Here is a 25,305-nt window from a genome sequence, read left to right on the forward strand (position 1 = left end):
TCGGAGGTTGACGGGGCAGGAGGGGGGGCGTTGGTCGTGGTCAATGGGAGTCGATGCGAGTTTGATGGTTTAGTCGAGGTGGAGAGCAAGCAAGCAGGAGGCGAGCGAGCGACGCGTGAGCAGACTGATGAGTTGGCGGCAGCGGCAGCAGTGGCAGAAGCGGCAGCAAACAAGGGCGGACAAGGAGGAGGAGAGGATGGACGGGATGAAGAGAGGCTGGGCTGGGCGACGAGGCTAGGCTTCTGGATGGCTCTGCTGGTTGGAATGAGAGAGGGAAATGGGGGGCCTGGAGATGGAGAGAGGGAGAGGGGCCTGGGCTAGCAGGCAAGCAGGCTAGCTGATGCTTTGCTGCTTTGCTGGGGAGAGCAGCGAGCTGGCTGGGGCTGCAGACAAATTTGGCGCAGGGCATTTTTTTGCGAGCGAGGCGCTAGCAAAGGCTGGGGCGGGCGGTGCCTTTACCAGAAGATACTTTAAGGTTGGGGCAGTGAGCCGCTTTGGTACAAGTACCCCGAGTAATACTCCAAGTATTAGGTATTAGGTGACGGACCCGCGATGGCAAGGTGGATGTGGGCAAGCTAACTAGCGATTTTAGCAGGTATCATTATCTACCTGGTACCAAAGCTTCGTTGACTGGGAAGATGGGTTTTGAGGTGTCGAGGATGGCCAGCATTCAACCGTCGAAGCAAATACCGACCAAAAAGGACAATAACTAACGAGACTTGATTATTTCGACCCCATCAACTCAGAGCCCTTTTCTTTCTTTGGGACGCTCGCACCACATCGCATCTCAATGCGCAGCTGCGTCTGCTCGATGGGTGCAAGGCCCCCCATGTTGTACTGCGGATGCTTCCTCTGGCCCCCTAATGAAATCACAAAGTACCTCCGCCCGCAGGGAAGCGGAATAGGTACTAACCAGCTAAGCGCCTACCATCACGTACATGCCTGGAGCCCCCAATTTGGCTGTCTTGGCCCATCAACAACAGCCTGGTAGTTGCAGGTATCTGTTCGCCAGGTCTCCCACGGCGCACAAGCAATTGCGTGTGACGGAGGCCAACAAGCCGCACGATTTTATACTTGCTGTGTTCGCCGGCCTTTTTGGACTTTTCAAGACCGTTTGTGCGTGAAAATACCTCGTCTGGCTGGCGTGTACAGTCTAACGCTGTAGAGCAGTACAAAAGGTCCCTGGCTCATCATGGTCAGGGGAAAAGGTCCCACACGGGGGAACGGCTTAGATGGTTCAGACAGTTTTTCCATCAGACAATTTTCCATGTTAACGGGTAGTTATTATTACCAGTAAGCTACTCTACAGCTGGCAAAGCACACTCGATAGTTGGTCTCAGAAAAGGAGGCCCGGCCTTTTTTATTTCTGCTTCGTAACTATGTACGGAGTACTAACTACGGTATCCTGCCTGTCACTGCGGCACTGCACGGTACCGCCGCGTGTGCGGAGCAGCCTACCAAATCTCATGTATCTCTCTGCCATCCCGTTAGTGCCACCGGGTACCTGTCTCAAGTTGCGCTCCAAGCGGGCCGACGGACGGCTGGCTCTGGATGACTTGCGCTGCCGTGCAGCCTCTGCACATCATTGGGCTGATTGCATCCAAGCAGCAGCAGCTCGGTAGGTTACTAATAAATGCATGGGTGCGTCAGTAATATCCGTACCGAGTAGTTGATTGGCAAAGTCGGGAGCTGTTGGTGGTGTGCAGCGTGCAGCTTCAATGCAGACAGGGGCCATTTTAGCGCTCACAGCAAGTCAGTGGTGTCCATGTTTTCAATTGTATTCGTGCTTTCCCTCGCCAGCATCGCTATCCGGCCCATTCGCCTACCAGTAGCCATCCTGATGATGACGGCAGAAATAGAAACTCAAAACTGGAAAGACATGATAAGTAGCACATCTCAGTGCTGAGATGGTGGACTCAACGTCCAACTGCTAGACACGTACCGTCTGAACCCGAACTCAACGTGCTAGGGCTAGGTCAGTGGCCCGTGCTCTATCGGCCACTGCTCCTCCCTTCCTTCGCTTCTGAGTTCTTCCCACTAACTAATAACTTAATCAACTATCGCCTCCCCATCATCGCCCACACATCAAGCCTCATCCGCAATCAACGGGGCTCCCTACCTCTATTGTCAACGTGCATTAATAATACCGACCGATCCCTGCTACACGACTTCAATGCCGTTGACTGCTCAAATTCGGGTTCATCTTGGCCCCAGCAACGAGTCAAACGGCAGTGGACGTGCTCAGTATTAGACCTCGCATCTAGATGTCTACCATCGAATACCACCATTACTACCGAGTACTTTGCCGACGAACCAGATAGCTACATATCCCCGTCTCCCTGCTGCAAGCCACCTGTCAGATGGGATGGTATGTACCACTGGAGAGATAACCCTCGACCACTCATCTGAAGAATAATACGGAGTTGCTACATATAATACGTAGTAGTTACGTGTTTCCCATCATGCATCGCTAGATGCACCCGTCTACGTTGTAATACGGCTTGGCGGTAGCAAACTAGAGCACAACAACTGCTTGGCTGTGTTCGCCCAAAAACAATCACCACTTTATTTCGTTTCTTTTTCTCTCTGCTAACACGGTGGTGTGCTTGCTCACTATTGATCAAACGACAGACACGTCTCCGGCAAGTCTCCGTGTCGGAACGACGGCGTTCTCAACTTTTCTACTAGCTCGCGCGGCGACAATCCCTGCGCGCCTTCACCGTCAGGAGTAAAATTACACTGCAAAAGGAGAGCAATTTCGACATGCAACTCGACCCGCTCACCAAGCCCACTTGAGGTCTTGCTTCTCAGATGTCTGCCAGGCTGGTGCACGGCTGAATCTGACTACGAACACGCCGCATCAATTATACCCAGTATGACAGAGTACAGCATCTCAATACGCAAGGCATCTGTACAAATTTCGATTGACCCAAGGATGGGGTCTAAACTAGTTGCTCAGCTGAATAGATGGAAATCGCTCCAAGTATCCGTACATGCCTTGACACAACGCTACCAAACGAAACGAAAAAATCGGGGTGAGCCTCGCCCTAGTCACACTCGGAACAAGGGACCTGCCATCTCGCCAAACGACCGCCTCCTTTATTGACGTTGCATTCACCGCGGAGGCGGCCCATTGCAGTTCTTCCAGAAGCTCAGTGGCTTCCCTTCAATCTCCCCTTCCCTCGATCACTACCAGGTACAGTACCTACCTAGCTAGGTAGGTAGTTTCTTGTGAGTCCTGTCCACTTTGCCTACTGGGTCCAGCACAGTCTTGCTCTCCGCTACGTTGACACTTGATACCCGCGGCAGACACGTCTTGGCTAGCTGCGACGCGTAGCATGTAGCATGTGCCCCCCAGAGTCAATGAAACGGCAAGCAGGAGAGTCTCTACATATCCCCAGGAACCAGCGTCACCGGCATGAGCACATGTCTCAGTTTGAGCCCCTGACCGTGTTGGCCATTTCCGATGGCACGCACCACACGGCAGTCGTCTCCAACTTATTAACCAACTAATTCGTACCTAGATGTTGGAGTCCTAACTAAATTATAATAGTATACATGTAGGCGAGAGGCTTGGCGGTTCCTTTCCAATCGCACCGGATCACCGCTCGTGTCTCACCACATCAAATCCCGATATCCATCGTTCCTCTTCGCCGGGACTGAACCCGCTTTGTTCCATCTTTTCCAATGCTACGCAACGCAACGGCAACAAGAAAGATGATCAACAATTTGTTACAATCTATCTCGATGCGCTTGCTCGATAGTGAACTTGCCTTACTGCTAGATGAACTGGCAAGTCATTGCTTCTATTTTCGCTGCGCCATGTCTCCTTGCATTCTCAGCCTTGGCTATTATTAGCCTTGTTTCCTCTTGAAGAAAACGATGAATGGCAACAACAAGATCGGGTGTCACAGTCACAGTGTCACATACATGTCTTGGCAAGCCATCGAAGAACATGCCAAGACGGTTGCACAACGAGACATTGCTCGTGTTACCTGAAGCTTCAACGCCAGCAACAACTCAGGCCGTGGTTCATCTCATAACCTGAGGGCAAGATTTGCTTGTTCTTTGCAGTGTATACTATGTAAAATGCTGGCTGTCGTTGAGGTTCCTCCCTTTCAAGCTGCATGCTCGCTCTATATGATTTCTTTGCAGTGTGTCATTATCATGGCTCGTTCCACGCCTCTCTCTAGATTCCCAACACTATTTTTTCTAACCTTTGTACCTCTCTCTTCACATTACTCGCTGTTTCATGACATCTGCCGGGCTTAATTCGTCTCGGCCCATTCGCGGAACCACTCGAGCGACTCAGGGTTCGCCACGGATGCATTGGTCTTGACATTTATGCCCGACAGAATCTGCTTGACGGCAACCTCAATCCTGCGACGCGTCAGTTAGCACCCGGGTTGGTTTCATCCGCATTCCATCGAGACTGATTCACTTACTTCTTTCCGTTGCCCGTCTTGGGGATGCCACCGCCGGCCGCGGCCACCACGCCCGGTACGTGGCGCGGGCTGAGCTCGGCGCGAATCTTGGCCTTGATGCGGCCTTGCAGCTCCTCGGTGAAGACACCTCCCTCAGTGGGTACGACAAACAGACACACCGTCTCGTCCATGTCCGTCTCACGGCGCCGGCCCACGCAGACGGCGTCCTCGATGTCGGCGGCAAAGAAGCGCGTGAGGATGTTGTAAATCTCGGCAGAGCCGAAGCGCACGCCCGCGGGCTTGAGCACGCCGTCGGAGCGACCGAGCATGAGCAGCGCGCCGGTGGAGGGGTCGGGGATCTTAACAAAGTCGCCGTGGTGCCAGACAGTGCCGCGGATGCCGCACACGTCCTCGAAGCGCTCAAAGTAAGCGGCCTTGTACTTGGCCTCGCCGCCGGGGCCAAAGAAGGTGAGGGGCTGGCAGGGAAAGGGCCGGACACAGACGAGGTCGCCGGGCTCGCCGGGCGCGACCTCGACACCGGTGGCCGAGTCGACGACGCGAATGGCCATGCCGAGCCCGGCGCACTGGATCTCGCCAACGCGCACGGGCAGCAGCGGACAAGGCGCGCCAAAGAGGGAGATGATGTCGGTGCCACCGGTGATGGAGGCGAGGTTGACCGTCTTGGGAAAAGCCTCGTAGACAAACTTGAAGGTGGAAGGCGGCAGCGGCGAGGCGGTCGAGTAAATGGCCTCGAGGCGCGAGAGGTCGAGCGTCTTATCTTGGACAGGTCGCACGTTGCCGGCCTCGAGCGCGGTGAGGTAGGCGGCCGACGTGCCAAAGTGGGTGACGCGCAGGTCGGAGAGCACCCTTGGGAGGGAGAGGTGGGCGTGGGGGCGAAAGGGTGAGCCCGAGTAGAGGACGAGGGTAGCACCGGCGGCGAGGGCGCCGACGCTCCAGTGCCACATCATCCATGACGTGGTGGTGTAGTAGAGCATGCGAGAGGCGGGCGTCAGCGAGCAGTGCAACACATGCTCCTTCTTGTGCTGTAGCAAGGTGCCCAGCGCCGTGTGGACAATGGCTTTGGGCAGGCCGGTGGTGCCGCTCGAGTAGAGCACGTACAGTGGGTGGGAAGCCGGCAGCTGGGCAAACTCGAGCGTAGCATCGGTTGGCGCCGTGTCGAGGAAGGCGGCGTAGTCGACGGCGCGGACGCCGTGTGCGGCGAGGCCCGGCAGGCCGAGGTCGGCCTCAACATTGTTGATGACGACGACGGTCTGCAGGCCCGTCGGCTGGAGCGCAGCCACAATCTCGTCCGTCTTAGCGGTGCTCGGCCAGGCCTTGCCGTTATAGACGGTGCCGTTGTCGGCAAAGAGCACTTTGGGCGCCATCTGGCGCAGGCGGTCGAGCACGGCCGACACGCCATTGTCCGGGCTGATGCCGGTCCAGACGGCGCCGAGCGAGGCCGCGGCCAGCATGGCAACGAGCGCCTCGACGTGGTTGGAGACGTAGCCGGCGACGACGTCGTGCGGGCGCAGGCCGGCGGCGCGTAAGGCGGCGGCGCAACGCCTAACGGCCTCGCGTAGCTCGGCCCAGGATGTGGTGCGCAGGTCCCCCGGGAGTTCCGTGGTTGTGAAGACAGCGGTCGCGGACGGGTCGAGGGGTGTGGACGTGGGCGGGAAGAGCAGATTCTCGGCAAAGTTGAGACGCGCGGTGCCGAAGAAGTCGGGCCGGGGGTACATGGGCGCGTCTTTGGGGAGGACCTAGCTCCTGCTTGTCAGTATTGTACTGGCAACAGACCAGGACAAGATAAAAGGAAGAAGACACACCTCATCGGCTTCCTTCGAGGCCACGATGCCGACAAAGTCCCAGGTCTCGCGCCAAAAGTCGGCAACGTGCTCGACGGACCACCGGTAGAGATCGGGATACCCCGCGAGGGCAAGGCCGCGCCGGGCATTGACGCGCTGGATGAACTGCCACATGGGCGTCGAGGCCGGGTCCGGGTGCGTCCATAGTTTCTCGGCGAGCGCGGGCGAGGAGTCTTGCGGGACGGATTGGCCCATGATGGCGAGTTTTCTTTGTCGTGTTTGTGCGTGTGTGTCTGACGATGCGGAAGGGAGGACGGTTTGGGTTCCGGAGGGGGGGGGGGGCTTGCGATGACGGAAAGTCAGTGGTGGGGTGATTGCGGACAACGGGGCAGTACTGGACGGGGGACAGCCCCTGCAAGACCAGTAAGGCAGAAAAAGAAGAGGAGTAGAGAAGAGGGAAAATCCAGACGTCTCAGATAATGATGGAATTGGTAGGAGAAGGAACGACCATCATCTACGACAAGGCAAGCTACGGCGCCAATCTGTTGGGAATGCTAGCAAGGAGCGGTTGCCGGTTACGGCTTACACCAAAGAAAAAAAGCTTGGGGTCCAGCTCCGCCGTGTCCCGCTACAACCCGAACGCCCGTTGATGGCGTCGGCTTTAGAGCACGCGGGGTATTCGCCGCAGGGGCGCTCGTAAAGGTTCTGAATGAATTAATATCCAGTTCATCAATGGCGAGTTTCATTGCCAATTGCCCTGCCGTCAGCCTTGTATGGAGGCGGTCAAACGAGTTATTAGAACCCAACACGCACATATACATGGGTTCCATAACACATGTCGCATAACCAATAATGGTAAGAAGAGTAGCTTTTGTGTTGTCTTGTGGTTCAAAATGGAACCGACTGGCAGGACACGATTTACTGTGCTCTACCAAGGGCCGTCTCCTATTGTCTGATTGCTTTCAGCACGAGACCACGAGCCGTCTCTCTCTTCTCACCATGATACTATCAGGGCAAAGTAATTCCAGCGACGAGCTAATGCAGGCCCCAAAAAGCCCATCCGATCACGGCCACGGTGCTGATTGGGCGGCCGCGTGGTGGTGGCGGACGGGCATGGTGCAGCGCACACACTACGCGGTGAACGGGAATTTGTGGCCTTTTTTTATACGATATAGACGTCATGACTTCCAAATATAGTCAATGGTAATGGTTTGCATACGCAGCCCTACGTGTCGTCACTGCGGCGTGCATCTGTCCTCGACCTACACGGGGGTGAGAGATGGGGGATCCGTCGCTGTCGTGCGAGCAAACGGTTTACGACGTTGGCAGCCTGGTTGGAGGCAGACGTAGACGGATCGAGAAAATAATTCGACATGGAAAACGCGCAGCATAGAAAGTTGGAAAATATCCCGACTAAACTTCCTAGGTTATAAGCCATTGGAAACTAATACCGGGTAGCTACGGGTAGCGTACACCTACCTGAGCTGCAACTTGATTGTGCTGCAAAGTATCCATATCTTGGTGATATTGATTGAGTGGATAGGGGACCTCTACTACTGGTTAACAAATGTCGTCTCGGCAATATAATGCAGTGTTGCGGTACGGGGATGGGACGCCGAGCGTGGGACAGCTCTGGGTAGCCATCCCAACCTGGCTCAAGGTAGTCTACTAAATCCAAAAGGTTGTATAGATATCAAGTGTATAAAATAAAGAGAGGTGTATCTTTCTTGGACGCTCCAACTCTTCTCAGTCTTCGTTTCAATTCCCTTCTTGTCTCGTCAACTCCCCGTCAACTCCCCGTTCATCATCATCAACACCAACTTTCTCTATATAAACACCTGTCAAAAAGTCCCTCAGCTTCATGTGGTACGAGCAAATAATATCAAGTGTATCAACTTTTGTCCTGCATCATATGTCTCGTTTACTGGGCCTGGCACTGCGGCTGGCCGTCTTCCGCGCCGTCTTCTTGCCATTCGCCGCGAGCACGGGGGTCTTCGGAGTTCTCGCCCATCTAGACAGAATTAGTCCCGCGTCTCACACGTGCATCATGTGCATCAACTTACAGTCTCAATGTCGGCATCGTCTTCGTACTCGACGTCGTCCACCTCGTCCGTCTTGGGACCAGTGAGGGGCGGCGGCAGCATCTTGAGAAGGGAATCGTACGAGGCGACGTCCTGGAGGAAGTCGTCCTTGGGGAACTCGACCGCCACGAGCAGGTAGAGGTCACCCCTGGCGTCGCCGCGCTTGAACGGCATACCCTCACCCGGGACACGGAGGCAGTCACCGGGACGCAGAAGCTGACCCTGTTTGCGCTCGATGGAAATGCCGCGGCCGTCGAGGTGCTCGAGCACGACGCGGTTGAAGCCGCCGAGGGCCTCACTGAGGGAAATCTTGAGCTCGGCAGAGAGGTCGTTGCCGAGACGGGAAAAGGTGCCGTGGGGCTCCTCGGCGAGGGTAAAGATGATATCTCCAGGTATTTGGTCGGGGAACTGGTCGGCCTCGCCCTCGAGGACGATGTGCTCGCCCTGGCTGGAGCCGCGGGGAATGTACAGCTCAAGGACCTTCTTCTCCTGGTTGGTGCGCTTGCCCTTGCACTTCTTGCAGCGGTCCTTTTCCTTGAAGCTGCTGCCGGCGCCCTGGCAGGCGTCGCAGAGCATGGTCTCGCGGCGCATCATGCCGGGGCCGATCTGGCGGATGCCCTCGACGATGCCCTGGCCGCGACAGCGTCCGCAGGGGTCGGGCTTGACCTTGTCCTTGCCGCCGGTGCCCTTGCAGCCGCTGCAGAGGACCTGCTTGTTGGCGGCAAACTTGACCGTCTTGCCGCGGTAGAGCTCCTCGAGCGTGACCTTGTACTCTTGCTGCTCGTCGGGTCCCTTGCGGGGGCGGCGGGGGCCGCCGCCCTGGGCACCCATGTTGAAGCCAAACATTTGCGAGAGGATGTCGTTGAGGTCGGCGCCGCCGGGGCCGCCGGGACCGCCGCGCGAGGGGTCAAAGGCAGCCATGCCGTGTGTGTCGTAGAGGCGGCGCTTCTCCTCGTCGCCGAGAATCTCGTAGGCGCGCGTCACCTCCTTGAACTTGACCTCGGAGGCCTCACGCTGGTCCTCGGGGACCTTGTCGGGGTGGAACTTGAGGGCGGCCTTGCGGTAGGCCTTTTTGATCTCGTCGCCCGAGGCCGACTTTTCGATGGAGAGCACCTCTGCAGAGACAAAGTCGGGTTGGTTAGCAGCGGAGGCGAGCCACGGCTGTGGCGGGGGGCGAGGCGAGATGCGGTGTGCAGGGCAGACGTACCATAGAGGTCAATCTCGACCGTGCCTTCGGCGCCGGCACCTGGGAATCTGTTGGCCATGTCTATTTACGTGTATGGCAGATGTGGTTTTATGACGACGAGAAAAACGCAAGCAAAGCCAGGTGGGCTTTTTGGAGGGACGGCTTTGTTTGAAAATCTGTGGTGGGGGTTAACGCTCCGCCGCACCTGCGAGAGGCTAGTGCCGCCCGGCTGGCTGCCTGGTCCGCCTGGTCCGCCTGTGTCAGCACGCGCCCTGGTTGGCTGGTTGGTTGGTTGATTTTTGTTGTGGCTGGTGCAAGGCAGCCGCCGGCTACGTACTCTTCACCAGCCACACCAACACCATCCGTTCTGTGCCATCACGCACGACGTCGAAGCGCCCCAGCTCTTTTCGCTTTCCCTTCCGCAACACGCCTTTACAATAAACGACAAACTCGAGTCGCCTGTCTGCACCGATCGTCCGTCTTCCTACACCCCCACCGAAAGACACCGAAGCAGCTTGACCACCTTGTTGCGCCAATACACTGCTCCCTGTATCAGCGGCGAGGAATTGGCGTTGAAATGGCCACTGGGAAACTGTACTTCCACATTATCTGACTGTTCCCTTCCTGTAACTCATATAAATATGGTTCCCCCTATGCATCAATGTCGTCGGGCTCGGCTCCTGCGTCTATTCCCAACGCCACAACGGCGCCACATCTGTACTTTCTAATCCCCAACATGCACCGTTGCTTTATTAACGCGATTTGATGTAAGCAACTGTTGTGACTGCGCAAGCAGAGAGCTCACGCTGGCTTCTCATTGGTTAGAAACCTGTGTCACCTGTACTTGTACGTCTTGAAAAGGCACCCGCCTACCCACACAAAGAAACCTAGCCCTTCAAAGAAACGTACCACTACAAAGAACAGAGATATTTTTATCTCCTTGTCAAATTCTCTCGCCCTGTACAACAGGTCTCAATGATGCCGCCCGAGCATATACTTCAGCATGACTACACGTCTTGGCGAATCAGCAGCCAGAAGGCAGCGACCCTGTACACCAAAGGGGTGAAGCTCTGGACAAAGGCAGACTTACGCGACATTGAAAGGCAATTAGCGGCTTATACGACCACACCGGTTTTCACGATCCGCTCTATTGACGGCGCTACGCTCGCCATAGCGAATCCTATGTTTGAAGTAGAGTTTCCGATATGGTAAGTAGTCAACTAAACTCATGTACATGGATGGCTAAACCTTGCGTCAGGAAGCCCCGTGTTAGATTCCGAGAATATTGGCGACTAGTTACGCATCAACCCGACGACCCGGAGGAGATGTATCTTTGCTCCTATCTGCCACACTGGATCAATACGTCTGCTCGAAGCTTCCGTGGTGTCATTCTGAATCCAGGCTCACTCTTCGAGGAGACTAGGCTTTCGTGGCTAAAAAGCGACAGCTGCGAGCTTTTAAAGTCGCAGTTACAAAAAACGGCCACTCTTAGAACCGTCAAGAAGATAATCTGCCTTGGTCTGGGTGATATCTGTCGCATACCACCAGAGTGGTGGCGCAGACATTCTTCCGCCCAAGGCGACAACTTGGAAGCTAGCTTTGTCCGCGCCGCAATGACCCAACATGCCATCGCTTTGACTCTTGCACAAGTCTGCCGCGAGATGACTGGTGACCATGTCCAACTGCTCGCACAAGACCCAGACTATACAGATGAAGCCAAAGCAGTGTTGACGAATTACGGGTTTTCCGTCGTTGGAGACTATGGCGCTGGTGGCTTTGCGGAAATTGACGAGGACAGCTTTGTCTTTTCCGTCTTCATCGAGGCGCCTCTTAAACAGATTATCGCGGATATTGCGCGGCCATCGGTCATAATCAGCTCTGGCTTTGACGTCTTTAATGACTCGGAGTAAGTCACCTGTAGGCTGCTAGAGTTGGACTTGTTACTAACATGTCTTGTTTACAACAGAAAACCGTGGGTGGATGCGGATTCTCCCCGAACGGTAGACATGTGGAAAGCGTATGAAGAGAAAATTGACTTTCCGATTTCGCCTGGGGATGAAGAACTGATGACTAAATTGCGGGAGATTTTCATCTATGTGAGGAAGGAAATATAGCTAGTATAGCGATTGACCATCTTGTCTGCTTCTGGTGAGGGGGTGGCAAGGTGTGCGAGGCAGTACTTGCAGAACCAAAATATTGTATTGCGTACATGTTCCGTCAAAGACTGCGGCCCCAGCACGGGTGCGCTTTGCTTGTCTGGTGTTGGTTCGCACAATGGTGGACAGTGGTCACGCGGGGCGCCCGCTGCCGTGCCGATTCTTTATTAGTTTGTTCCCGTTTTTTGACCGTGGCAACTTTACGGAGACTTGGAACAAAGAAAAGAAGGAAAGCTAATAAAATCACGGCGGCTATTTTTATAGTGTTCGGCGGACATCAATGCTAGTTAGGTTTCTAGCGCGGAGACAATACCCCGCCACCAAGGCTGTGCCCCCGCACACCCAACATGTCACAGCCAGAACATCTCCAAACGCTCCCATCCTCGACTTCCCACACCACACCTCCATTCCATCACAACCACATACAGCTCCGCTCGCCATGTCCCGCAAAGCCGTGGGCATCGGTGCGCTCGACCGCTCGCGGCTGACGTCTGCGCAGTACGCGTCGCACGGGTCGTCGCTGCGGGCGACCAACGCGCAGGCGCTGGAGACGCAGCTGGCCGTGTTCCGGACGCTGCTGCAGCAATTCGCGCAGACGCACGCGCGCGACATCCGATCGGACCCGTCCTTCCGGGCGCAGTTTGCGCGCATGTGCAGCGCGATTGGCGTCGACCCGCTCGCGTCCTCGGCGGGCGCCGCTGCCGCCGCGTCCCCGTCCGTCTGGGGCCAGCTGCTGGGCAAGACGGTCAACGACTTTTACTTTGACGTGGCCGTGCGCGTCGTGCAGGTGTGCGGCGCCACGCGCGCCGAGAACGGCGGGCTCGTGTCGCTCGCACAGGTCCGCGAGCGCGTCTCCCGCGACAAGGTCGCCGGCGGCGGCGCCCACGTCTCCGAGGACGACGTGCGCCGCGCCGTCGCCACCTTGCGCCCGCTCGGCGGTAGTTACGCCATTGTCACCGTGGGGGAGACCGAGTATGTGCGGAGCGTCCCGCGCGAGCTCAGTCGCGACCAGGCCAGCTGCGTCGAGGCCGCCCAGGTCCTCGGCCACGTCAGCGTCGGCATGCTGCGCGATAATCTGGCGTGGGAGCCCGCCCGGTGCAAGACCGTCATTGACGACTTGGTCGCGCAGGGCATGCTCTGGGTCGACAAGCAGACTGGTGGCGAGTGGCAGTACTGGAGCCCGGCGTTCATGGCAGGGATAGGCGGAACTGATGGCGAACCAGCAACAGCGGATACATAAGAGCACCCCGTACAGGGATATGTGACGTTATTCAGACACAAGGCGCATAGGTTCGAGACCCTGCATGATAGACGCATACACGACAGACACAACATACCCGACGTTTCGTCCAAACAATTATTCATAAGCAGTTCGCATTCAATAAGTACTTTAAAAATAATCAGCACATCTGGCCAAAGAGATTTATACAAGGTCCATGCGCGCAAAAAAACACCAGATTTCGTCATCTCTGCCCCTTCTCCCATATACACTTTGCAACTAGCCAGAACAGCTCTTGTTTCGCCGCGCCGTCCGTCTCAAGAGCTGCTCCTGTACTCCAGAGAAATCCATCGTCCAAGTGCCATCTATCTTCTAGTCTCCCACAAGTCGGCCACAGAGGCAAGGATCGCCCACGTCGACCGAGGCCGACTCGCACCAATCGCTTTATTAGTAGGGAGGGTTGGGGCCCATAGGACCGCCCATGGGGCCGCCCATGCCGGGAGGAGGGTAGTCGTCGCGGCCCAGGTTGCTGCGGCCGTCACCGAAGTGCTTCTTGCGGAGGGCTGCGAGGCGCTTCTTCTTGGTGGTGGTGTTGACATATGTACCAATGACGAAGCCGATGACGTTGAAGAAGGGCACCCAGAGGTGGTTGGGAAGGAACTGCTGGGCAAAGGCCAAGGAGAGGGGCGAGACGACCCAGGATACCTTCATGACCTTCCAGAAACCGACCTTGACGGTGGCGCGAACCTGGTGGAACGTGCGGGCGCCGGCGATGAGGGCCATGGCGACGAGGTAGATGCTGTTTTGGATGGGAGCAATCTGGAGACAATTAGTGGGATTCTGCGGTGCTATAGTGACAATTCAAGGCGCAACGTACCACCAGGTTGCTGACGATGATTTGCAGAATCTTGGCCTTGAGATTAGTGCGGTTGTGGAAGACCTTTTGCAGCAGCCAGATGAGGACGTGGCCGAGGGGCGCGCTGACGAGGGCACCGTAGGCGGCCATCTTGGGAACTCGCGAGGTGAAGTAGTTGCCGTTCTTGTTGCGGTCCTTGGCGAGGAACGAGGCGAGGAGCTCCTGGAGACCGGCGAGGCCGCCAGCGGTGAGCATCTTGGTGCGGAGCGGGTTGGACTCGAGCTGCTTGATGTAGGCCTGCATTGCCGAGGTGGTTAGGTTAGCGATCAGCCGAGAGCGGGCGCATCGCCAGCGGCTAAGATGACCTGCAGCGAGGGTAAAGGGGCGAGGCTACGCACAGAAAGATAGCCCTTGGTTCCAGCATTGTCGAGACCGCCCGTCAGAGCGGTGCCGAGCTTCTCGGCGAGTGGGTGCTTGCCGCTGGTGCCGGGGATCTGGCCGCTCTTGGCCGCATTGCCCACGACGCTTTGCGCCGTCTGCTGGAATGTGTCCCGTTCAAACTTGACCGACATGATGGGCGGGAAGGATGGAGGTTGGTGGGTATTCGGAGGAAATTGGGGAAGAGGCGTTGTCTCTCGGGCACGATCGTTTTGGTGCGAGAATCGGCAGCAAAAGAAGAGGGGGGGCCGTCAGAATAGGTGTCTACTGGAATTGTTAGATGAGCAAGTTCGTAGAACCAATAATTCACTCCGGCGCGCTTTTTTCTGTGTCGAGGTCGTCGTCGCTGGGTCTTGGGCTTCAATACGAGGCGCGGCGGTGGTGCCTTGTGCGGACGGTAGCGACCCAACTGGGTTTGTTGACAAGCAAACACGCAGTGGGACGGAGCAGTGCTGTTGCGCGCGGAGCGATGCTAGGAGGCGAGGACGAGGAACGTACAGGGCAGACAAGTTGCGGCGGCGACGAACAGGGCGTCCAGCACGGATTGGTCGCGATGGTTGGCAATAATTTCTGTTCAGGAAGGAAGAGTGGAAGAAGAGCTCGGACCGGGGGGGGAGGGGGGAAGAGCATAAGTTTGGTTCAGTGATGTGAGCCCGTCGACGCCACGCAAGTGAGGCAGGCACTGTCACGCAGCGAAAGCAGCACTACCGGGACTTGGCGGAGGACACCCTAAAAGACCGCTAAGCTGGCTCTGGTGCGGCTGCAAAATGGAGCGCTACGACCGCTGGAAGCTGGAAGTCGGCGAGTCGCGACGGTTGGACGGCTGGACGGGGGCGGCTTTTTTTGGGCAGCCCCGTTAGTGGGCCCAAAAACGTTGAGCATTCCCATTGGCTGGTACCCCTGGTGCGCTATTGGTTCCGAGGCTGTTTTGCGTCCCTGGCAACCACTAGCCACTCGTCTTTGTTGACATTGGTTCAGCGCGTTTATGGTTAATGGGTGCAAGCTGCTAGGGAAAATACTGCGCAGTGGTTTCCTGCAGATCGTTACGTTATCCATCGATTGGCAAAACTTGCATGGGTCTTTGCCGAGGTATTCGTGTGGGCACTTGACACTGCCCGCAAACAGGGAGTATATGTACATAGTATCTACACTGTTTCTATCAGCCAGATACACTGATGGGGTAGAGAAAGCTATTCTAGGTTCTCAACAGACATCACATAGTAGTAAATCTGCGTTGCCTATCGGTTCTCTACTTCCCTACCTACCTTGTAGCTGTCTCTTTATTTTCTGACGTTATACGCCGTTTGCACACCCGCCACCCTGGCACCTGCCACCTGGCAAACGCTTGCTCTTGTTTACTTCGCAAACCCATCCTCTTCCAGACACGCTCTCCAAGTTTCCTGCCAGTTCTCTGACGCGTCAAACTCCAACTCTGCTGCCATGATTCTTCCCGCTGGGCCCCTAAATCAATGCCTTTCGCCTAGTCTCGTGTAATTGCCCTGCTGCCACTGCTGCTGCTCTCGCCTACTATTACATCACATTTACTCTTGCATTTTTCTTTGTCTCTTCCCAATCGCAATCGCTATTGTTTCATTCAACAAGTATCCTTTTCTTTCAATCTTTCCCTTCGCTAGATGGTCTCGGAGAACAGCATTGTTCCTTCTCTAGTCACTCCCGCCCGCCAGTGATTCGCCTGGGATACGATGCCGCTACGAAAGGCCATCAAATCTATTGCTCGCCCAGCCGATCTCAAAGCACAGTGTACGCATGTCACTATGACTCGCGTATACGGAGTATCCCATCTCTGCGGTGCCTGCCATCGGCCAGGCAACTTTGGTTGGGTGTACCAATGCACCCAGGACAAGGAGGGTATCATTGACGACGCCCTCGCCCAAGGCGATCTTGTAAGTACCACCATTGTCACCATAGTATACCTTGAAACTGATGCCTTACATCAGAACTGCTGTGACCAAATCGGTCTTGCCATGGTGGCGGACATGAACGCTCGACGGAGCAGTGTCCCCGATTGCCAAGACAAGTTCAGCTTCCTAGACCAAATCAGCTCTGAGAAAATGGCCAGCTACCGTCCCGATCAGATCGCCACACTGCTGAGGCAAAAGGAAAAGGTTACACTCCTTGCTTCACAAGTACGACCTCCACTAACACGTTTTGCAGGTCCAATCCATGATCCAGCGGGACCGCATGACGCAAAACGGCACGTCGCTCTTTGCCCACGACGGCCTCTTTGACCTTACCGAGCCCTTGCCCAATCCATACGAGTACCGGAAGCTGTAGGGAAGCACCGCTCATAAGGAATGTCTCTACCGCGTCTGCGCTCGCTGCAGGCCCACCTGCGTCGACCGCGCCTACATTAGTCTTGACGCCATCGCCAACGGCCGCATCCCGCCCACCGCCGCCACCGGCTTCGGCTTCCAGACTATTGCCGGCCGCCCGGTTACGGACGCGCGCATCGTCAAGGCCATTGGTCAACGACCCCTTCCTACTGTCAGTCTTGTGCAGCCGACCTTGTCATGAATAATCGTTGACGCAACAGTTCTAGTACACACCCGATAGCTCGTCGCGCCTCTCGTGGCTTAACCCCAGTCTCTGCCTCATGGACCTTCTGGAGCGACAGATTGCTTGCGGCGGCCGACTTCCTGTAGCCCGAGACACCTTGCCTGACAACGCACCCTGCCCCGTCACCGAGCCATCCCAGTGCCCAGGAACGCTGACGCGCTCGCCCCCGTGTAACAATTTCGAGGGCATTTCGCCGCTGCGGACCCAAGAGAAGCTGCCTGTGTGTGTGGCGACAGAGCCAGCATTTCAGTGCGAAAGTTCGCCCATGTTCGACGTGTAAGTGCTGCCTCTATAAATTGTCCATTAAATTAGATAGACCGCTAACCACAGGTGTAGCGCGCGTCCTCTTGGCATGCACACTCGTAGCGACACAGAGTCCAGTTATACCAATCTGCGACTCGGGGCCGGTAGTGGTTTCGAGCGCGGCATTTCCGACATGATCACGGCAGTCTAGGGCCATTCCCGAGAAGTGAAATGCCATTTGACCTATTCCTCGTGTTCGAGTTTTGTATACATAGCACATTATGACCATATGGAACTACAAACGACGTCGCATACAATGGTCTCATGTCCAATCTCATTAAATTATAAACTCGCTTGCAGACTAAAAATAACGACCCCTTTCTCACGGCTTGCTGCTTTCAAACACCTTCTTCATCATCTGGTCACCCACTATCTTGGCCTCGGCGAAGCGTGGCTCGAAGAACGCCTGCGTGCTCTCGAAGCGCTTCCGCCACGTCTCAAAGTGACCCAGACTGACGCATTCGGCCCACGCCCGCGCCGCAAAGGTGAACTCGAGGTCGTCGCTGCGGTACGTCTGATCCTCGACGGCGGTGACGAGGGCGGCGTCGAGCAGCGCCGGGGTGCGGAAGAGGTACTCGGTAACGCCGAGACGCAGCCGGAACAGCGGCGTGCTGCACAGCATGTGGTCGTACGGCACAATGCCAAGCTCGGCCCAGCAGTCCACCATGGCGAGCAGCGACAGGTGGTTGTTGGCACGGTGCGTGGCCGGGTCGTCGTCGTCGGGCTGGCCAAGCGCGAAGCTCGACAGCACCGACGGCTCAATGAGCGGCCGGCCATCGTTGTCGTTGCCGCCGCCCCAGGCATCCGTGCCAAAGACCTTGTCGCGGGCGGCGTAGAGCCGCGCGCGCAGGCCGTCGAGGTCCCCCACGAGCATGAGCTTGTACAAGTCGGTGACGCTGCGGGCGTACTGGGCGACCTGCTCGCGGGCCTCGGGGTTGAGAATGGCGAGGCCGGCGTAGACGTGCCATTTCTGGCTGTAGATGCGCAGCATCAGATTGACCTTTACATTCTCGATGCCGCCGACGTAGCGGCTCATGGTCCACGGAAACTGGCGGTTGGCGTGCCAGGCCTTGCCCATGGAGAGAAAGGCGGCGTGCGTGACGGCCTGCGTGTCGGCGGTGATGCGGTCGTGCTCGCGCGCTGAGAGGTGCACAAACTTGGACTGCAGGCACCGCAGCACCGCCTCGACCTTGCGCAGCGACGCGTCGGGCGCCCGGTGCTGGATCAGCACCAGCGGCTGGTTCGTCGGGTCCACGCCGGGGCCGTGCAGCGAGTGGCACGACACAATGTCCACGTCGGCCGGCAGGTGCTTCTCGAACGCGGCAATCTCGGGCGACTTGCAGGATGTCTGCCCGCCGACAATGGCGCCCAGCTTGGTGGCTAGAGGGGTTTTGCGATGGCGTTAGGAGGAGGAGGAATGCGGAGAGAGGGCGCAGCGAGGGAGAGGGAAAAAAAAAAAACGTACACGGTCCATAGCTGGCAATGACGCTGTCGATTACGGCCGCCTCGACGTTGTAGATGATGTAGTCGCTCGCGCGAGAGACGAGATGCCCGTTGCGGCAAATCTCAATGTTTTTCTACAAGACCTCTCAGCATTCAAGAATATATCAAGGCGTCGCGGGGGGGCAAAAAAAAAAAAGGAACAAGGTACATGGGACTGGCGGTTCGTACATTGGCGGAATATCTTTCTTTCAGGCTATCATATCTATCTTCTCTGTCGCATGCCAGTATTCTATAATACAACGAGGCACGAGGGGGGGCGGTGTTAGCCAAAACGATGCTTTGCTGGCATGTAAGACCGAGGTGGGAAAAATCATGGGTATCATTGTTTGCGGTTTACGAGGAATAACTGTTTTGCATCGTTAGCACATGGTTGCCTCGTTGCGGAAAACAAAAAAAATGTGTAGGTAGAGCAAAAGACGCGGGTACCGCCAGGTTGTGTTCTTTTTTTCATCAGACAGTAGTTGTATTAAGGTAGCTAGCGTTTTCATCAAAGATTGCCGAGTCCTTCCCTCTCACCGGAACGGTGCTAGGGTTCTTCCCGGCAATACTCGAGCCAAATGCGCTCTGGTCATCATTGAAAAAAAAGAACACACCGGCGTTGGAGGTGTGGTGTATCAAGGGAAGAAAAACGGGGGGGAGAGCTTACCATAGGCGTGATGCAAAAGGAGCAACAAACATGTCACGGTTGTGAAAACTTACCTCCAGCCAGCTTCAGACAATCTCTCGGCGTACATTCGTCCCATGTCGCCCATGCCAATCAAGCCGACAACAAAGTTTTCCATCCCCGCAGGGACATGACGCGAAGCTGCTGCCATTGCTTCCTCGTCTTTTGATAAAAATTCTTCCGAATCTGAAGGATAACGGAGGCCAAGAAGCAAAAATGCAAAAAAGAACACGACAGGTTCAATATATTCACATTCCTCTACTGCACTGCAGAGAAAGGCAGCAGTTCAGTCCTGTGGTCCTGTGCCCTAAAAGAAAGGAGAAGATTTTTTGGGGGTTGCGGGTGAATGGAGGTTGGAGAAGCTTGAGAAAAAAATCGAGCCGACTTAAGTAAAAGTTCTATGGTGGGTCGAATGATTACCTCAGCATTCTGCCTGACGACGGCTTGGTTGATGGGAAAGAGAAAGCTCCAGCAAGCCATAACTACCTAAGTAACGCCAGCACAAAATGAATGCGCTTTTTGCTCTGGGCTCCAACGGCTCCGGGCAGCTCGGAATCGGCCACCTAGAGGACGTGTCGGTGCCGAAACCCGTGCATTTCCACCCTGCGCAGCCCGACTCGGTCATCGTCCAGGTGGCCGCCGGCGGCAACCACACGCTGCTGCGGACCGCCGCTGGGCACGTCCTTTGGAGCGGCGACTCGGCGACGGGCGCGTGCGGCCTCGGGCCGCGCACCGACGTGCCCGTCTTTCAAGAGCTGCGTCTGGTCCGGGACGGCGGAAGCGGAGTCGGCCGCGTCCGCTTCATCGCCTGCACGTGGGAGGCGTCTTTTCTCGTAGCGCAGGATGCGGACGGCAGGGCGACCAGGCTCTACAGCTTCGGTGTGGGCATGAAGGGCGAGCTTGGCCAGGGCGAGCTGATTGTGCGGACGCCGTCGGCCACTGCGTTTACGGATTTCCCGCCGCCGAATACGGAAATCGTCGACATGTCTGCCTGCATGGGCCATGTTGTCGTGGTGTTGAGTAACGGCGACGCCTATGGATGGGGCAACTGCCGCAAGGGACAGGCGGGCGTGCCGGAGCAAGTCATATATTCACCACGAAAGGTCGAGGGTTTGGAGTTCAAGGTCACCCGGGCCGTGTGCGCAAAGGAAGCGACTGCATTTTTTGGCGAGCCCGCCAGCGGCGACCTCGCCGTGCTGGGCCTCGACAAGTGGACGCTATCTTCGGGCCGGCCTGCAGAGGTGCCGCATTGGGCTGATGTTGGAGCTAGCTGGGGAAATATATACATTCTCGGTACGGACGGCACGCTTCTCGGCTGGGGCCGTGACGACCACGGGCAGCTGCCACCGCCAAATCTGCCAATACTCACGAAAATCGCCATTGGCAGCGAGCACGTCGTTGCGCACGCCCAGGACGGCGACGTCCTGTCCTGGGGCTGGGGCGAGCACGGCAACTGCGGACCCAAGGTTGAGAACAACAATGTAAAGGGTCGCTGGAATGTTATTGCTTCGTCAAAGTACGTTCCGGCAGACTCGCAAATAGCAAGTATTGGAGCCGGCTGTGCGACCAGCTGGGTCTGCATAGCGCCGCGGTGAGCTCGAGCCATCTGCATCAAATGCGACTCGCTCAGTCGGGGAATAAACCAAGATTCTGCACATCGGACAGCTTTTGGGTGGGTTCGAGAAAGGTGGAAGTGTCTGCAGGTTGGTTGAGCTGGTCGTGTGTAGGAGGAGCCGGCTCCGGCCTGCTCATGTGCATAAATGAATGCGTCTGTTCGTCAGCGCCTGACCAATGTACTGCCAGATTCTGTCACTCACCGAAATGGGATCGGGGTCGGCGCTGTGGTCCCATCCAAGCTGCGCATTCTCTTCCGCATCTTCGTCTTCGTCCCGTACCGGCTCCCAGCCCTCATCCTCGACAAATAGACTCTCGGACCGCAAAGTCGGCGGCGGCGGTGGCTGCGAGGGACGAAGATCAAAGGCGGACATGCGCGAGACACTAGCCCTAATAGTGCCCACAGGCCGCGATGCAGACGGCGGCGGGACCCTGGCCGAAGCTTGTGGTGGCGGCTGTGTCGTCTCTGGACGAGGGGCAGGGGCTTCGGATGGCGCGATACTCGTCTTACGAGACGCGGCCTCGAGCCGCGGTGCATTGCCAGCCGGGGCTGATTTGCGTCCCTTCTTCGTCTTCTGGGCAGGGTTGCTTCCTCGCTCTCCGACAGTCATGATGAGGAATTCGCAGGACAGGGCATCTCCGGCGTAGGAAAACTGGATTGGGCGAGCGGGGATGGAGTATCGAGCGGACAGAGTAGAACCGCCAATGCCGGCGTGCTGGATAATGGCACGGAAATCCTTGACCGAGATTACAATGTGAAGCTTGTCCTCGACCTCAATATCGTCGAACTCATCTGCTTCGACCGCAATTGAGGTCTGAAGGGGCTTTTTCAAGACGGCTAGAACTAGTTAGTCGTAGAGTCACCAGGCAAAGACAAGATCTCGTACCATCTTCGCTGACCGTCTTTTCGCTAAAGCATGTAAAATTGACATGATCGCCATCGGTGTTGATGTCCAGGTAGTCGATTCCCGGGCCAAAGTGGTCCATGAGCTGGCGCAGCGTGCGGGACGACATGGACCAGTGATGCGGCGCGTCCGTCTTGCTGAACTTGGCGTGCACCGGCACGCCAGTCTCAAAAGAGAGGCGGTGGGTAGACGTGAGACCAGTGCGGAAGACGATGCGGGCAATGAAGCGGCTCTTGACGCCTTGGCCGTCTTCAATGGCGACGTCGCAGCGGTCAATCAGGGTCTGTTTTTCGGCGTCACGGTCCCGCTGGCTATCAGCCGCAGAGCGGCTGCGGAAGAGCGACATGAGTGACTGCGGGCATGCTGGGTTAGCGGTGGCACGGGCATCACACTCTACGTCTGGCAACTTACCCGAATGTACATGTTGCAGTGGAAGCGCTCCCTGGCCTGGCCGGTGCCCTGGTAGGTGTAGCGTGAAAAGAAGCGGGTGGTGGTGAACTTGAAGCTCGCGTAGGCCGACTTGGAGCTGTTGAGTGTGCTCAAGGTAAACTTGCAGGGCTGTTAGTTGGTCGTCTTGGGACTGCGGATGCTGCTCAGGAGAAAACTCACAGCGTCCTTGCGCGCCTCGAGGGACACATCGTCGCTAAACTTGTTGAGGCAGATGAGGGCATCTCGAAAGCCAGAGACGCCCTCTTCGCTCAGGGTGAAATTGAGTACCGCCATCACGGCATAGTCGTGGCTTCCACGCTCGAGATATGACCCGGCGGCCAGGTGATGATGGCCGGCGTGAATGGCGAGTTGTTGCAAAGGCAGAGTTCAAGTCGACGCGCTGGTGGGTCAAAGTTGTCGACGATGGGATGCCTGGCGCATCAAGTGGTTACAGCGCCGAAAAGCGCACAACGAGCGCTAAACCAGCTGGTTACAATGCACTGGCAGCCGTTCTCTCTCGCGGTCCGTCAAGAAACCCAAAGGAGGGAAAAAATATTATTGGAAAATTCGCTCAAATTGCTATGCGCCTGGTATCAAATAAAAAAGGACGTCCATCAAGAATCAATGTCATGAAGACGCCAGTATCGCCGTCGCCCCCCGCCTATTAATTGCGGAAGCAGTTCCAGCCGCAGAAGCTGAATCTCGTCGCGCCCCTTCTCACGCCATGCTTGTCGATGAAGAGGCTCGTTCCAAAATGCTTGCCGCCAAAATACTTGGAGAAGTGAAGGCCCATCCTGGCAATCCTGGCAGTCCTGTCACATTGATTAGCAGTGGTTGGGTTGTCGAGATGGTGGGCGGCTTACGGTTTCGGCGCGGTAGAGGCGAGTGTTGTAAATAGTTTGCAATGTCCAGATGTATGCGTTTGAGGACCTTGGTATCCGAGGGAAATGACGGCGTATTTAACTCTGGGCTAGTTTCTGTACGCCCATGGCAAAGAGCTTGTTTGGTGTTCTGTAGCTCGTACGACTGGTGTAGAGGCCTCCGCACAGACGCCACGCGAACGGGTAGGTACCTAAATAATAACTACCTAGGTAGCCATTCAGATCCTGAGGCGTTCCTTCTTACCAGTAGTCGCTTTCCATTTCTTGCCGAATTGCTAGAATGTGACAAGCTACGCCGAATACGGCGCGTGGTGCCTGCGCCACGGGGGTCATTCTGCCTCTCTGTGGCGAGCCACTGCAGCGGATGGCGGCTCAGCCTTTTCAGCTCAGGCGCCTCTGGCTTAACGAGGCAGATCTTTTTCACCTGGCAGGCCTCCAATCATTCACACCTTGACTACACACAATCTTCTGAAACTTGTGCAAAGACCGATCATGACTGTATTCTTGATCTGAAAAAAGCAACCGTTCTATACATGGAAAAGCTCCCCAACGCCGTTGAACGCTATGAAAAATACAAACGTGTGTTCGCTCACTGCGATTTCTGCGCTTTGAGGGAGCTGGCCGGCGTTGGTGAGACCCAATACATGAAGCGAAAGTAATTGACAAAGGCGAGCCCCGTGTAAGTCACCGGCACATACTGCGCTCCCCTCCGAATCCACCAGACGGCGACGCGCGCCGCCCATTCCGGGCCGACCACGGCCGAGCCCATGCGCGACCTGAACGCCGCGGGGACAATGTGCCTATAGTTGATGGCGTCATCGTCATAGTACGCGCGCGCAAACGGCACAAACGCCCGCTTCGACGCGGCGTACGCCCGCATGACGGTGTCGCCGGGCAGCAGCGCGCCGTGCAGCTCCGCCTCGCTGCCGACGTACCACACCTCGGGGATCAGCTCGGGCCGGGTCCGCGCCCGCGCCTGCTTGAAGAGCTCGATGATGGCGACGGCCGAGGTGCAGTTCATGGCCAGCGCGGCGCGCGGGTCCTTGGTGCCGTGGCAGAGCACGAGGACGTCCGTCTCGGCCAGGATGGGCGCCAGGCGCGCGTAGTCGCCCGCGGACCACTCGACGCCGTGCCGCAGCGCCGTGACCGACGCGACCTGCTCTGTGCGCAGGATGCTGGCCAGCGCGCTGCCGAGGGCGCCGCCGGACCCGGTCATGGCCACGCGACGGCCCTTGAGCGTCGTGGCCGTGCCGAAGAGCATGTCGACGACGCGCACCATGGAGCCAAAGTAGTTTTGCGGATCAATGTGGTGCAGCACGTGGTACTCGGGGCCGACAATCATGCTGTTTCTGTCTTTCGGCACCGTCTCGTACGGGATGTGGTTCGAATCGTGGCCCGTGTTCCACGCCACGACGGCCGTCCGCACCACCTGCACTGCCATGACGATGAGCAGGTCCCACGCGCATGTTTGGTACAGCCGGCGCAGCACCAGCCAGCTGCCGGTGCTGCCCACGGCCTGGCAGGCAAACTCGAGCGGCATGTGCGTGACGAGATTGGCGTACCGGAACTTGGCGTTGAACCGCAGCTGCCGGTTGAAGTACTGGTGGTGCGCCGCGTGCGTCCGGTTGAGCCACCGCACAAACTTGTTGCGCGTCTTCTGGTGCGCCTGCCAGTGCACGAGGTCGAAGAAGATGGAGCCCGTGATGTAGTGGATGATGGTAAAGGCCGCCGTCACGAGGACGCGGGTGTAATCGAAGGACGAGACGGACATTGTGGTCGAAGCAGTTGGGTATCAAAGGAGGGGGAGGTTGTTGGCAAGGAGCGAATCGAGGGTCGGTAGTCGTATCAGCGAATCGATAGTCGTATCCAACAAGTTGACTGGATTATAAAGGCACGAGAGTACATCTTATAAGTAAAGATGCCACGAAGGATTCGTTGCTGCTCAGGCTAAAAATAACACTGGAAATGGCTTCTCCGGTATATTGGTAGCATGTTCGTCGTCAAACACCCCAGCCCCAGGGTTGACGGGCCAGGACACGCAACCGTCGCTTTCGTCGCTTATTGACCTCTGGTACTAACTAGTTATTACACCGTACTCGGTTCTCTTTGTGAACCACAGTTTCCTTCACGAGTCGCCAAGTTGTCAATGGCCCGCAAGGCCCGCCAACATCTAACCACCCAGACAGGGGTAATGGCCAGAAGAGGGCTAGTAATAATGTGGATTCGAAAATAAGCAGGAAATAGGAAAGAATTACGTTATTTTTGAG

The 25,305-nt window shown here is 56.7% G+C and overlaps 9 protein-coding genes across 9 annotated transcripts; 3 read left to right on the forward strand and 6 right to left on the reverse strand.

Moving 5' to 3' along the window:
- Positions 1–4,268: 4,268 nt before the first annotated feature.
- CCM_09462 (acetoacetyl-CoA synthase) lies at positions 4,269–6,972 on the reverse strand (the record flags this gene model as incomplete). The annotated part of the gene is made up of 4 exons (XM_006674595.1): positions 4,269–4,380; positions 4,446–6,181; positions 6,248–6,519; positions 6,813–6,972. The coding sequence occupies 4 exons, from the start codon at positions 6,970–6,972 to the stop codon at positions 4,269–4,271; spliced, it is 2,280 nt and encodes a 759-aa protein (XP_006674658.1).
- Positions 6,973–8,147: 1,175 nt separating this feature from the next.
- On the reverse strand, positions 8,148–9,572 carry CCM_09463 (DnaJ domain protein (Mas5), putative; the record flags this gene model as incomplete). The annotated part of the gene is made up of 3 exons (XM_006674596.1): positions 8,148–8,237; positions 8,290–9,422; positions 9,515–9,572. 3 exons carry the CDS (start codon positions 9,570–9,572, stop codon positions 8,148–8,150), a joined length of 1,281 nt encoding a protein of 426 aa, XP_006674659.1.
- A 2,516-nt stretch (positions 9,573–12,088) lies between these two features.
- CCM_09464 (ELL complex subunit Eap30, putative) lies at positions 12,089–12,889 on the forward strand (the record flags this gene model as incomplete). The annotated part of the gene is made up of 1 exon (XM_006674597.1): positions 12,089–12,889. The coding sequence occupies one exon, from the start codon at positions 12,089–12,091 to the stop codon at positions 12,887–12,889; it is 801 nt and encodes a 266-aa protein (XP_006674660.1).
- Positions 12,890–13,315: 426 nt separating this feature from the next.
- On the reverse strand, positions 13,316–14,296 carry CCM_09465 (uncharacterized protein; the record flags this gene model as incomplete). Its single annotated transcript, XM_006674598.1, has 3 exons — positions 13,316–13,687; positions 13,746–14,021; positions 14,090–14,296. 3 exons carry the CDS (start codon positions 14,294–14,296, stop codon positions 13,316–13,318), a joined length of 855 nt encoding a protein of 284 aa, XP_006674661.1.
- A 1,641-nt stretch (positions 14,297–15,937) lies between these two features.
- CCM_09466 (uncharacterized protein) lies at positions 15,938–17,193 on the forward strand (the record flags this gene model as incomplete). Its single annotated transcript, XM_006674599.1, has 5 exons — positions 15,938–16,309; positions 16,338–16,453; positions 16,508–16,667; positions 16,723–17,015; positions 17,076–17,193. The coding sequence occupies 5 exons, from the start codon at positions 15,938–15,940 to the stop codon at positions 17,191–17,193; spliced, it is 1,059 nt and encodes a 352-aa protein (XP_006674662.1).
- A 171-nt stretch (positions 17,194–17,364) lies between these two features.
- CCM_09467 (prephenate dehydrogenase) lies at positions 17,365–19,360 on the reverse strand (the record flags this gene model as incomplete). Its single annotated transcript, XM_006674600.1, has 4 exons — positions 17,365–18,422; positions 18,508–18,619; positions 18,714–18,774; positions 19,245–19,360. The coding sequence occupies 4 exons, from the start codon at positions 19,358–19,360 to the stop codon at positions 17,365–17,367; spliced, it is 1,347 nt and encodes a 448-aa protein (XP_006674663.1).
- A 355-nt stretch (positions 19,361–19,715) lies between these two features.
- On the forward strand, positions 19,716–20,804 carry CCM_09468 (alpha-tubulin suppressor protein Aats1; the record flags this gene model as incomplete). The annotated part of the gene is made up of 1 exon (XM_006674601.1): positions 19,716–20,804. The coding sequence occupies one exon, from the start codon at positions 19,716–19,718 to the stop codon at positions 20,802–20,804; it is 1,089 nt and encodes a 362-aa protein (XP_006674664.1).
- Positions 20,805–20,835: 31 nt separating this feature from the next.
- Positions 20,836–22,451, reverse strand: CCM_09469 (DNA repair protein Rad9; the record flags this gene model as incomplete). The annotated part of the gene is made up of 5 exons (XM_006674602.1): positions 20,836–20,979; positions 21,027–21,661; positions 21,711–22,080; positions 22,140–22,286; positions 22,338–22,451. 5 exons carry the CDS (start codon positions 22,449–22,451, stop codon positions 20,836–20,838), a joined length of 1,410 nt encoding a protein of 469 aa, XP_006674665.1.
- Positions 22,452–23,627: 1,176 nt separating this feature from the next.
- Positions 23,628–24,809, reverse strand: CCM_09470 (uncharacterized protein; the record flags this gene model as incomplete). The annotated part of the gene is made up of 1 exon (XM_006674603.1): positions 23,628–24,809. The coding sequence occupies one exon, from the start codon at positions 24,807–24,809 to the stop codon at positions 23,628–23,630; it is 1,182 nt and encodes a 393-aa protein (XP_006674666.1).
- Between the last annotated feature and the right edge of the window lie 496 nt (positions 24,810–25,305).

Source organism: Cordyceps militaris (genome assembly GCF_000225605.1).
Source record: "Cordyceps militaris CM01 unplaced genomic scaffold CCM_S00009, whole genome shotgun sequence".
Classification (NCBI taxonomy): domain Eukaryota; kingdom Fungi; phylum Ascomycota; class Sordariomycetes; order Hypocreales; family Cordycipitaceae; genus Cordyceps; species Cordyceps militaris.